Here is a 13,321-nt window from a genome sequence, read left to right on the forward strand (position 1 = left end):
CTAAGATGACTGATGAATATTTTTTTTACGAATAATATACATAAATACTTAGAATATACGTATGAACACCCAGACACTGAAAAACATTCATGCTCAACACACAAACATTTTCCAGTAGTGGGAATCGAACCCACGGCCTTGGACTCAAAAAAGCAGGGTCGCTGCAAACTGCGCCAATCGGCCGTCAAATAATATATAAGTGGAAAGAATTTTAAAAGGATTTGAGTCGACTTTGAGTCGACTGCGTATTGTCATAATTAAAAAATATGACAACTATAAGATTTTAACTATATAGTTCTAGTTAAGGCACTATTCTTCTAATAAGTACCTAAGTACATTTTATCCGTTACTTTTCATAATATACGAATTGTTAATTAAAAGTCGATTACGGCTATGATTATTTACTACCAACGTATGATGAAAATCGCGAAAGCCAATAATGGAGCCATGAGTTATGCCCAGCAATGGGATTTTAATAGGCTTTTGCTATGTGATAAATAAGTTTAAGAAAAACTAAGCCAGCGCGGTTTAGTATGGCCAAAACTCTTCTTATTTTAAGAAGGTTAATTATATAATAAAAAACATAATACATAAAACATTATATCAAAAATATAAGCCAAGTTATTTACCTCTATTCTTGGTGCCCTCATGCCGATGGTGCAACTACGGATGCTGATTCCCGAGATGATGCCAACATTGACGCGCATTTCAACGTCCGCCTTCAATCCTGTTAAGACTAACCTAAAAGGAAAGGATATGTTATATTAAATAACAAAATTAACTTAACAGTTTATGTGAACACGAATTATTTAGACTGGTTTGAACTTTCTCAGTATACTGGAGTAATTTTTCCGAAAGGCTAAAACGTATTAAAGACTGTACCTAGAATTATTAAAATTTGATTGATATTTTTGCGCTTCAGTGGTGACAAGTGGTCAATTATACGAAACACAGCAGTTATTAAATAATGATTTGTCTAATGCAAATAGCATACCAAAAAAATAATTGAAATCTCGCCAGCCGTTTAAGAGGAGTTCAGTGACATACACACGCACACAAGAAATCTATATATATATAAAAGAAAGTTGTGTTAGTTACACCATTTATAACTCAAGAACGGCTGGGCCAATTTTTAAACACGCATAAAATGACATTTTCTAAAAATGAATCCTAGCTAGATCGATTTATCGCTAAATGTATACTAAATTTCATGAAAATAGTTGATGCTGAATCCGAGATTCCAATTATATATATACAAGAATTGCTCGTTTAAAGATATAAGATTTTTAACATATTTGTAAGAAACCTAATAAATTTATTAAAATATCAAATAATCAAAAGTTTAATTATTTACCCACTTTACTCTAATACTCTACTATATAGTACTAAAATTTTATTACGTATTTACCAATATGGATTTTCGGTAAAAAAAAAAAGAATATAAATGACTATTTGGTTTTACATATGAACTGGATTTACTTACGAGCCACTGACTACAGCATCATATTTGTCTCCATGATAATCAACTTCAACAGCAGCACCACCTGAAATTGAAAAAAATATATTTTAAGAAAATCATTAAAGATCTAATTATTTATGAAAATCTGGAACTATATTTTTTACCGTAGGTAAAGGAACAAAATATAAGCACCATAAAAGTTGGAATTAGTTTAAAGTTCACCTTATACAACGAATAACGACTCAGATTTTCTTCTACAAAGAGTATAACTAAGTTCTTTGATCCCTACAAAAGAATCGTGGGATTTACAATGGCGTCGCCCGCATTCATTTATGGTTAATATAACTGAACTGAACGGGAATTGTCGTTATCGTTATGCATAAAAAAACCTTAAGATGTTATTCCGTCTTTTCATGACTTGTTCAACGTTCTTTTAAATCTATATATACAGATTTATTTTCCTTACTTATTATTTTGTGTACACCTTAAACCTATAAAAAACCTATACTGTAACTTTTCTCTTGTTCTGTGATAGATTACCTGGTAGAGAACGCTTGTAAGCGATAAGGCAGCCTATTGTAACCGGCCTAATATTTATAATAATACTTTTACAGTTAATTTTTTATTATTTTTTGGTGTACAATAAAGTGTATTACTTAAAATAAAACCAATAGTAATATTATAACGATAATGGATTTATGTGATGAAAGTATATTAAATAAAAATTAATATAGACTGTGTCGATATTCAGACAATTTTCTTCATTATGCTATAATGCGTTCTATTGTGAATATGGTATAAATATGGTAATATGGTCCTACTTTCAATGGAGTCAGTAAATTGCTCAGGCATTTTTCTGTTCTATATTAACTGATCCGACTGAGACTATCCGCTACGCACACATTTGTAACCTGTTCGTTCAACATTCCATGATATGTTATGAAAATTAAGCTCAATTTGATATAATCCGCGAAAAGCAGGAGAATCTGTATGTTTACATTTATTCATTGTAATCTATTTCATCGATGGGAGGTGTTAGGTGCGGCTGCTTCCAGTGCCGAGCAGGCAAAGAGGCGTAAATATAAAAACCTGGATAGCAGCTTCATTTTTGTGCCTTTTGGAGTAGAGACTTTGGGACCGTGGGGTCCGGAGGCGAGAGCCCTTTTCAAAGAATTATCGAAAAGGGTTATCGAGTCTACCGGTGATCCTAGAGCGGGCAGTTACCTTGGCCAACGAATTAGTTTGGCCATCCAAAGGGGCAATGCTGCCAGAATCTTAGGAACTGTGCCTCGCTGCGGTGGTTTCGTGGACCTTTTAGATTTTATTTAGTTTAAAATAGTTTATTTTAGGTTATATTTATATTTTAAAGAAACAATATTACTATAATAAAGTTTAATATTTCATCGATTAAATAGAGTATCTTGTCGGAATTCACGTAAACCCTTTCAAGGTATATTCTGCACTTACGGAGTGAAACGCTGACTTTAGGGAGCCCCCATTCAATGATGAGTCTGCCAGAAAGAGCGCTGTAGCTGACTCTGCCGACATCGAAGTTGCTCACGCCGATCATGTTGAAATCTTTAATTTGCAACCACAAACTGATGCTGTTGACAAACGATATTTTATTTACATTTATACACAATATCGCGGTGATAGCGCATTGGGTAGGAGCTCGACTTCACTTTCGGGGGGCCGAGTTCGAATCCCAGCAAGCACCTCTAACTTTACTAAATTAGGTGCGTTATTATTAAATTACTTGAATAATTAAAATATCACTTGCTTCAACGGTGAAGGGAAACATCGTGAAGAAACCTGCATGCCTGCGAGTCTTTCATAAACTATACTAAAAGGTATATGGATTCCGCCAATCCGCTTTAGGCCAGCGTGGTGGATTACGGCCTTAACCCCTTCTCATTGTGGGAGGAGACCCGTGCCGTAGTGTGTAATGTCCATCATTTTGAGGTGTAGAGGTTATTAAGCCTAATGTGCCAGTAATTACGACCATGCCCTTCAGACAGGAACACAGCAATGCAACAATGCTGCTTAGCGGCAGAAATAAGCATGGCGATAATACTTCCCCGGACGAGCTCTGTCACAAAAAGCTCAACTACTACAAAAAGATACCACATCTTCTATCAAAGTTAGTATGCATATTTTTTCGCGCCTTGAAACTACTTGTAGCAAATAGTATTCAAGTTGGATTAATCAAATGGTCATACGCGAAGCGTTGACGTGGATTTTACTGTCAGTGATACTCACACCGAGTGATTCTCCAACTTAAAATGTTATTTTTTTATTCTTTACTAGCGTACCCAGCCCGCTTCGCCGGGCTAGATTTTGCTTTATTTTATTTAAACAATAAACATTTAATAAAAGCTGTATTTGACATTTTGAAAGTTCAAAAATAGAAGTGCTCCGATCGTCACCCAACCTTAACAGGATTACTCGCCAGGTCAATCTGGAGATTCCCTGAAAGTTTTATTGAAATCGGTCGAGCCGTTTCGGAGCCTATACGGAACATATCCACACACTTTCTCTTTTATAAATATAGGTAGATTGCTTTTATAAGTGAATATAACTAGACAAATGCTGAGAAAAAACACTATTTTTAACACTATTTTGTGATATTTAAATCTTTAAATTTATAATAATAAATATCTTTTTTTAATATTTAAACTAATTAAAAAATTGTTTTAAAAAGTTCTGTCTTGGACGTCCGTGTATCTGTATGTGCGGATCCCGTATATTGTGGTCACGATAACGAGCAAAATACTTCACTTATCGGGTTGTTTTTTTTTTATAGGCTTCAGTACTTTGAGGAATAGAAACCTATTACTTTTCACGGTATAATTAGATGTAGTTTAATTATTATTTACTTACCCTGGTTGAACGGTGGTTCTGACTTCATAATCGATGATCTGCGCGGGGTCCAATCCATTATCCCTTATTGCATTGCTTATGTCGTCAAATGCTTTTCTTATTTGACCTTCTATAATTCGAGGTTGCCGGTTATCTGAAAACATATCAACGCCATGCGTTTTACATATCCCACGAACGGAAATACGCTTCTCATAGGTGGAAGAATATGGGACTAATGCATTTGAAGACTTACCAGAAAAATAATGAATGTAACTTTTTTTTGTAAAACAGCTCTTAGTCTGTTCAGTTTATTTATTTTTATAAAACTGAGGCAGGTTTTTAATAGACAAAGAATATGGTAATTAATTGATTAATATCATCAATAGCCTATAACAGTCCACTGCTGGGCTAAATGCCTCTGCCATCGGGTGGGTTTGCTCATAATCACACGAAGGCAGAAGGGTCGGTGATCGCAGTAGTAGTACAGAGGAAGCTTCTGCTTGTTCTCCGTTATTTATTTATTTAGCAACGCACCCCGCGAAGACATTACAGTTACCCAATTCGTCTCCCCGGGGCTATTAAAAGAATTTGCCAATCCCTACTAATATTATAAACGTAAATGTAAATTTGTTTGTTACGCTTTCACGCAAAAACTACTTAACCGATCCACATGAAACTTTGTACACATATTCTTGGAAGTTTTAAAAGTAATATAGTATACTTTTTATTGAATGCCACATAAAAAACAAAACCAAACGCAGACGAAGTCGCGGGCAACGGCTAGTAAGTAATAATTACAAAAAATTAAATTAAATAAAAAAATAAAAATAAGCTATATAAAATTAAGAATTAAAAAAAAAAAACAATAATAATAACCAAAAATTCAATAATAAAATAAACAAAACATTCAAACGTATAATTATTATCTTAGATTACCTACTATCTAATAACATTTTAATTTGTTTTTTGGGCTGAACCGGCGGGGTGTGAAATATGTCCAGTTCCGAATTACTATGAGTTAGGTCATTAAATTCTCTTTGTCGCCTCCTACGACACCCGCGAAAACAGTAGCGTTGGTGACCACTGTATTCTGATCTCCCGTCATCACACGGCATACAAGTTACAAGTATAATCAGATTTTTGACATTCCATCTTCTTCCTGAGGTGTCTTCATCTTAAGATTACTTTAAAATATAGCGGTGAGAGAACCATCTTATATAAGAGACAAGTTATAAAGTACAGCTGAAAGCAACTTACCAATATAGTGTAGAATCTGTATTTACAATGTATACATTCATAATAATTTATCCGTTGTAAATACAGTGGAAAATGAAAGCGGCGATAGCACTGTGGGTTGGACTTAGACTTCTCTTTCAGCGGGCCCAGTTCGAATACCAGCACACACCTAACTTTTCCTAGTTATGTGCGTTTTAAGCAAATACAGAAATTACAAATTATCAAATTACCACTGCTGGGAATCGAGCCCGGATCCTCCCACTTAAAACCACAGCACTCACTCCTGCTCCAGGAAGAATTAAAAAATTGTATTTATCACTTACCGATTTCATAGTCCTGAGGGAAGGCGTTGGCGCCAACGGCTAGTGCCAAGAAAGCGGCGAAGATAATCTTCATCTTGGATTAAGTTCAATCTGAAAAAAAAATTATAATTAGTTAAATAGTTGATCTCAGATCAAGCTACTTAATGCTAATGGTATGCACTCCATGTGCCACAGAAGATTCTTCATCAAGCTACTTAATGCTAATGGTATGCACTCCATGTGCCACAGAAGATTCTTCAGAACACATATATCAGTTTACTATTTTATTGATTTATGCATTTATAAATAGGCCTTCATATATTAACTAACGCCAGAGTTTAATAATAATTAATCAATCGAAAACAAAATTCTCAGATAGCTAATTTGATTGTAGTAGTATAACTATTTTCATACTATTTTCTGAGCACTGTAACCAAAATTTTAAGCGTTCATATTTAATTTGTTATCTCTGAGTAACTTTTTCTAAACTTTTATAGCATTATTCATTTCTTTATATCCGCTGTTTAAATTTTTTAGGTTTGTTAACTGAAAAATCTAAATAATCCTTTTAATACTTAAAATAAATCAAAATTTAAAACTCGTATTTAGCCGGGTAAATGTTTAAAAAACAAAATATTTCGATCTATTTTGCATTGCCTACTCATAGCGCATAAAGTAGCTGGATTGCGAACATACTGATAGAAAACATACGCAACTGAACATACTGGCTCGTAAAAGACGCTGCTTGCACAATTTGACAAAGAAATTAAGGAAACACTATATCGGATACGAAACATAAAGACACGCACTTTACTGTGAGGGTATTTAAATGAGTCTACAGCTATGATTTTGTACTGCAACTACGGAATTACCAAATAAAAAAATAGGCCTACCAACTAACATTAATATTTTTTCTTACCTTTTCAGCTGTGAACCACGGACCGATATCAGCAAGACCCCTTTATATACTGTAACATAGTCAAATTCAAATCTCTAATTATGATATTTATGATAAATTACAAATTTTATCGCGTAATTAGAATCATTTGATTTCAATTTGACGCCACGCATGTTAAGAGATTTTCTATGATAATTTGATAAATAATAACGAATTAATCAATTTCGGGGATGTACGGCCTAGTTGCGATAACAAACATACAAAGTGCGTAGGTTTTCTTACCCGACTACGCCAAAATTAAAAGGAAAGGTAATGATTTTAGCAGACTATGTATGCATGCGTTGATGTATATACCGTGGAGCATAGGTGTGTTGTGGGCTTCTTCTGACCAGGGTGCGTTTGGAAACTTTAGTGTTTAGTTTTACGAATATAATGATTATCGCTGTTATGTAATGTACGCAAAAAGTACAATCTATGGGCCTACTTAAATAAATATATTTTGAACTTTGCCTTTGAATACATTCAGCCGTACTTATTTTTATTAATTTTTAAAGAACCTCTTAAATTAATTGATTGCGATCCTGTGTTGCTAATTATAAAAGCTAATATTCCATACGATACCAAGACTTTCGACAATTCATACGCAAATATCTGCTCTCAATTAAGGCTATGAAATATTATAATCACAAGGTCCTGCTTCATTCGTTTATCTGTCTACAGAATGGAAGTTAAATCCATTCAGACTTTTGTCAAGATTGGTTTTTAACCATCGACGCAAAAACGACGGGGTTTCATAAGTTGTTTGTGTATCTATCTGTGTCTATCATCGCATCTTCCGAACGGATTTTGATTTTATTTTTGTTGTTTGAAGGGTAAATTAGTCGGGAATGTTCTCAACAATGTTTTGTTGAAAATAGATTCAAGATGGCCGCCCACTGCCTGAATGTGGGTATCAAATTAGGCTTGACTAGTAGAATACTATAAAAGTATATACTATGAAAAATTTTAAGTTTTTTTTTTTTTTAAAACTCCTATAAATAAAAATACTTGACTAGTATAATGTGCATTTTATTGAAAGCCGGGAATTTATATTATGAAACCGATTTTGTTTAAACTTCGCAGGAGCGGTCCCCTTGGTAATCTTCCAGGATAAAATGTGTTCTAGTCCACCTCCAGAGTACAAGCTATCTATATGTGGTGCAGGGCTCGAGTCGAACTTAGGTTAGCAACAAACAAACACTTTCATTGCATATAATGGCCTTCAAGGCAATGTTACACCTACTTTTATCCAATAGTCCACTATGGGACTCAGACATCTCTTATTTATTACAAGTTGACCAAAATGTAACTACCTCGTTGGTCTAGTGGTTAGCATGTTTTACAACAGTACAAGAGGTCCTGGCTACAAATTTTCGGCCCAACGCGACTTACGAAATTGGCTACATCAACTCTGTGCCTCGGAGAGCACGTTGCGCCGTCAGCTGTAATTACTAAATTGTAATAATAGTCATGTAGGGTCAGCGATCTGAAATCCACTCTCCTATGGCTACGACAGAGGAGGACCTCAAAACCTGAGGTATCAGGTTTTTGAGGTTTAAGCTATAATTTTTTGATTGTAAACTCCCGCTCGCTCGTTTCGCTTTCCGTGTTATTATTAAAATATAGAATCAAACACAATTCATTTATATACAAGCATTTATTTTTATAATTAAACACAAACGTTGCAAACATTCAATAATGCAATCATAGCACTAATATTATTAATAACTTACTAGAAAATTTACTATTAGAATTTAAAAAGATAACTGTAATAAAAATTAATATACGCCCGAAATTAACAATCTATCTTACACAGAATCTTAAAGTCGCAGATTAAAAATTCGCTATAAGCACTTTAAGCGACGCACGCTTATTTGGTAGATAACGTATGGTGAAGGCAGATCAGAATACAGCTGTATTAACCACATTTCTACCCGCAGGTGTCGTACGAGACGACTAAGGAAATTTAACAGAAAACGGGCAGTAGCGTATTCTGCTGACTACTACTTTCATCTACTGCGATCACCAGACCATCTGCCAACTCAAGCAAACTCTTCCGTTGGGAGAGGCCTTTAGTTCAGCTGTAGACTTTTAAAGACTATTGTTAAAACGCTGTAAATGTTTGTGTAACCGCGGGAGCTAGCAACGCACAACGCACACATTCGTAGCGTGTTTGAACACTCCGTTACTACAAACAAAGCGCACATCGCTCTTGAGATGAACGATGAATCAATTCGTGGATCAATATCACACCATTAAAGTACTTTGGAATCGCAGAGGCGTCGAGGCGAATACTTCAACTTTAACTTCTAATATTGATTTCTTTCCTTGATACTTTATTAATTTCGGGCGTTAGACGACACAGCGTAGGCCTTACTTTATTCGTGCTTCCGAAAATTCGCTATATTAGGCCATTTGTGAATTCAAAATAAGACGATTTATACTCGACATAAAATACGATGTTTTTATGTAGGACAGTAGAATATTCATTGTACCGGGACTTTTTATTAATGGAATTGTTTATGTGTGCGAATACGTACAAACAGACAGTAATGATATTCTAAAACTGCCTGCTAAATACTGTAGGTTAACGGAGTATAGAGACATAAAGGTGACTAAGTTTTACAGTTTTTTATAACATTAAAAAATCCCATAACATCATAAAGGATAACATACACGTAAATTTTAGACACCAATTGCTTTATTTGCAAAAATAATCAGCTATCTATTAGCTGATTATTTTTAAGTGACACTAAGTTGCTAGAGCAGGACACGCTTCGAACTAAAGCTGTAGTATTTAGTTATCACTTATTAATTAAACAAAAAGTATAAACGACCCATCGAAGGCTATATAGAGTTAGGTGTTTAATATTCAAACAAAGGACTTCGGTCATATGCCAGTGTAATCCCAGCTTAGCATACAACAGTCAGCTGTCAGTCTTTTGCTACGGATGGTCTTCTTTCTATTATTCTTTAATTTGATTAACCTTCCCAATGCATCTGTTTTAACTTACTCTTCTTTCCTGACAATATTTACGAGTAGTCATTGAAGATTCCAGAACTTTTCTCCCCTTTCCGTCTAGGTAACCTACCTTATACAAGGTTTTGTTTGAAATCAGTGGCGTGCACTTCATATATGCACAAAAGCCCTGCCTACCCTAAAATTGTTGTATGTCTCTTAAAACAGAAGGGTTTTTCTATTTTATGCCATATTACCTCGGCCAAGAACCTCGTGCACGCCACTGTATGTAATACTCACCTAATCATATACTGGATATTTCTTACTGCCTTTTTGTTGTATCGTATTTATTTCGTTTATAAATCGCCTATTACATAATAACTGCAAAGCAGAATAGATTATTAACATCTGTGCATAGAAACCGGACACAGTTTCCAAGGGAACGCTTAAATCATTTATTATCAGAACGGCGTTCGCGATTGTATGCTATTTACATTATCGAGCTGTACTTTACATTCCGTTGCAATCACAAATTCTATATTTCATACAATCGTGTTAACACTTTCTGATCTTGTCATCTTAATGGTAGCATTATTTGTACCATTTCAGTATCATTTGATACTTAAGCTGTTGCAGGAAATCCGCACATCTTTAAAATTTTATGTACATCAATGCAGTGTGTAGTCGATTTAGTTATTCTGTATTTAAGTTAGTTGCTTCAAGCTTAAATTATGCATTAGCAAGAGGTAATTTCGGATGCGGTGCTTCAAATATAATTTTTTGAAAGATCGGGTCATATTTTGCGCATTCCAAAGTTTGAAATAAACAAAGATATGGTATTGGATTTAGTTATCATAACAGTTTAATGCTTTTGGCACTACTCGACGTCCATCTGGCCTTCTCGCTTTCTCACCAAAAAGTAATGAACGGAAAGTTGAAAAGTGCAAATATCCAAGTAACGTCTACAACTACTAGTATCGCCTAAGTGTTATATCAATATATATAAAAGTGAACAAGAGGCACTCTATAGGTTTATATACGCAGGTTAAAATAAGCGTACTTCGTGAAAATGTCGAACTTGAGATAACGTGAATACTGACACTAGATTACATCCTCTAACATCAGCCAATAACCGCTTGTATAAGCTATTCGAAAAGCCATATTATCTGTCTGAATAAATATAAATTAGTTATAATCGAAACACCAGTATTCAAGACAGACGACATAGCTCAATTGACGACTTACACAAATACATAGTTAAAATTTGTATATTTTACTCCTAGTCTAATAACAAAATAAAACAAACAAAAGCCTGAAATAGTAAATCTATTAAAATTATATTTAGTATCGTCCACATCTCATAAGGTATCGTCTTTCACAACAGGTTATAAGTTTTGACACATAGGCACCCGAGTCTTGCCCTCGAATTAAAAAGACATAAAACTAAGATCCGAACAACAACGAGTCCTACTTTATATACTAACATTCATACATTATTTACATGAATGAAATAATATTCGATTACTATAAAATAGTTCTCGCAAAAGACGTTAGAATTACTGTATTGTACTAGTAAGTTGTATTTTGTATCTTGAACATATTGTATAGATTCAACTATCTCATAAATACCAATATTCGAAAGCTGAACCGCTGGACTACTACAATCTCTAAGCTAAATGTATCAATCCTAAACATTAAGACACTAATTTGTATGCTCTAACATACGGAGAGTACCTACTACACACTGTACATTCATCATTCCATGCACATCAAATAACCATTTCATACCGAGATAGAGAAATGATCTCTGTACTCAAAAGATTCAAACTTAGCCTATAAGATAGCTTGAGAGATGTTCAATATTTTGAAAATGATAACTTTTGCCTGTGCATTCATTTTGTATTGTTTCTTTGCGAACTAGTTTAAATTTTAAAAATTGTATCCATCATTTTTTAACTGGAACTTTCCTCTTCGTTCTTTACTTCTTAAACACAATCATTAACATTCTAAATATTTTCAACCAATCCTACATTGATTTCTTTGGCGAAAGATGTTATTTGTTAATGTTTTGTTCTAACTTTTGCTTCCGCTTTCCAGAATTGGTTTACGAATCGTACCATATATCATGTACAACTTTCTAATATTGGTCCGCTACAGAGTTGTGAAGTGACCTAGCTTATATTCTTAACTTACACTAAGGCTAGAATGAACTTAAACATTTCTATGCCTTGCGTGATATGTATTGCAATAGAGGCGCTTTAAAGCTAAGATTTTATTTGTATCTCATTTACTTAATCTGTTAATCCATTGTAAGTTTTTTTTTGTATGCATTTCCTCTTTAAGTGTTTTGTGTTTAGATTTTCATTCACGTTTATTGTTTTTTGTTATTTACTCTTTTCATTGGCAAACCCCTTTTTAACCTATTCTTGTAAGATATGTAAAGTCTTATCAACTAAGACGAAATAACCACTACGTATTCCTATAATTTGTTATTAACAAGTGATATGTTGATGGAGGCATCACTTCCATTTAAAATACATATAACATTAACTTCATGAACAATATTACCTTCCTTACAATCAATTATGAAACTTAAACAAAGATTGATAAATATTTAATGGACTTATAGAGCAATATAACACTTAAGGTGGCTTACAACTAAAGTATACATAATTATTTTTTTAATACTATACATATAAAAATAATTTTTAAAATATTCCACTGATTCATTGGACAAAAATGCTTTAACACTAGGCCCACTGTTAACTTCCTGAACTCTGAAAAATATGATCTCATTTACTTATTGTAAAATCATTTGAAGTTAAAGTAGATATCATGAAATAAAAATAAAACTCACGATTAATGGTCTTCATTTGGCCTAACTATTATGTCAACGATTCATTAGTAAAACAGCGGGCCATAATATAGTGACTAATTAACTCTCCACCATCTACATTTTCTTTACATCAGTGGAGCATTGAAAAGCGAACGGAATAAACAAACATCAAAAAGCCCAATAATCATCATTATTGCTAAATAAATCATTCATTTTAATTTGAACGAAGCTGCTCTCACAGTTGCTACAGAAAACATTCCCAAGCAGACCGCTATATATGACGGTCGAGAGATTAATGCAGAGTTGGTACAATTCTTTGGTGGCTCTGGTTTACCTGCAAAAAAAAAAATAGTTTAATATCAGAAGACAATGAACGCAAACTGTATTCTTACTTGATATTGTATACGTTGCTGAAATTATACTTACTAGTAGCCATCATAAGTTGAGGCAGATACTTTTGCCAAAAGGCGCATTGCTTGACGCGTAGGCCATGCCCCACCGCACTTGAATTAACAGCCAGTGAAAGGTATTCTCGACCAAACGACGTGTGGACAGGCCAGTGTACTTTTGTCATATCGCCATTAGAGTTCAGAGACGGGTTCCTGAAATGTAATTTTACAAATAAAATTAATCTAAACAATCTCTTTTTGCATCATATAACAACTTAAAATCAAACTATTTACAATAATTTTATCAATTTACTTATTTTTATATATCGTGGATGTATCTGGAA

General features: G+C 33.9%; 1 protein-coding gene across 1 annotated transcript in view; it reads right to left on the reverse strand.

The window, feature by feature from the left end:
- Positions 1–8,484: 8,484 nt before the first annotated feature.
- LOC120637657 (acetylcholinesterase-like) overlaps positions 8,485–13,321 on the reverse strand; it is a 72,911-nt gene continuing 68,074 nt past the window's right edge. Inside the window, exons 4-5 of the mRNA XM_039909580.1 lie at positions 13,015–13,190; positions 8,485–12,922 (exon numbers count right to left, since the gene is read on the reverse strand). Coding sequence (XP_039765514.1) covers positions 12,798–12,922; positions 13,015–13,190 — 301 coding nt within the window. The 3' untranslated portion in view covers positions 8,485–12,797. The remainder of the gene's footprint in view (positions 12,923–13,014; positions 13,191–13,321) is intronic.

The sequence above is a fragment of the Pararge aegeria genome, chromosome 4 (genome assembly GCF_905163445.1).
Source record: "Pararge aegeria chromosome 4, ilParAegt1.1, whole genome shotgun sequence".
In the NCBI taxonomy this organism is placed as follows: Eukaryota; Metazoa; Arthropoda; class Insecta; order Lepidoptera; family Nymphalidae; genus Pararge; species Pararge aegeria.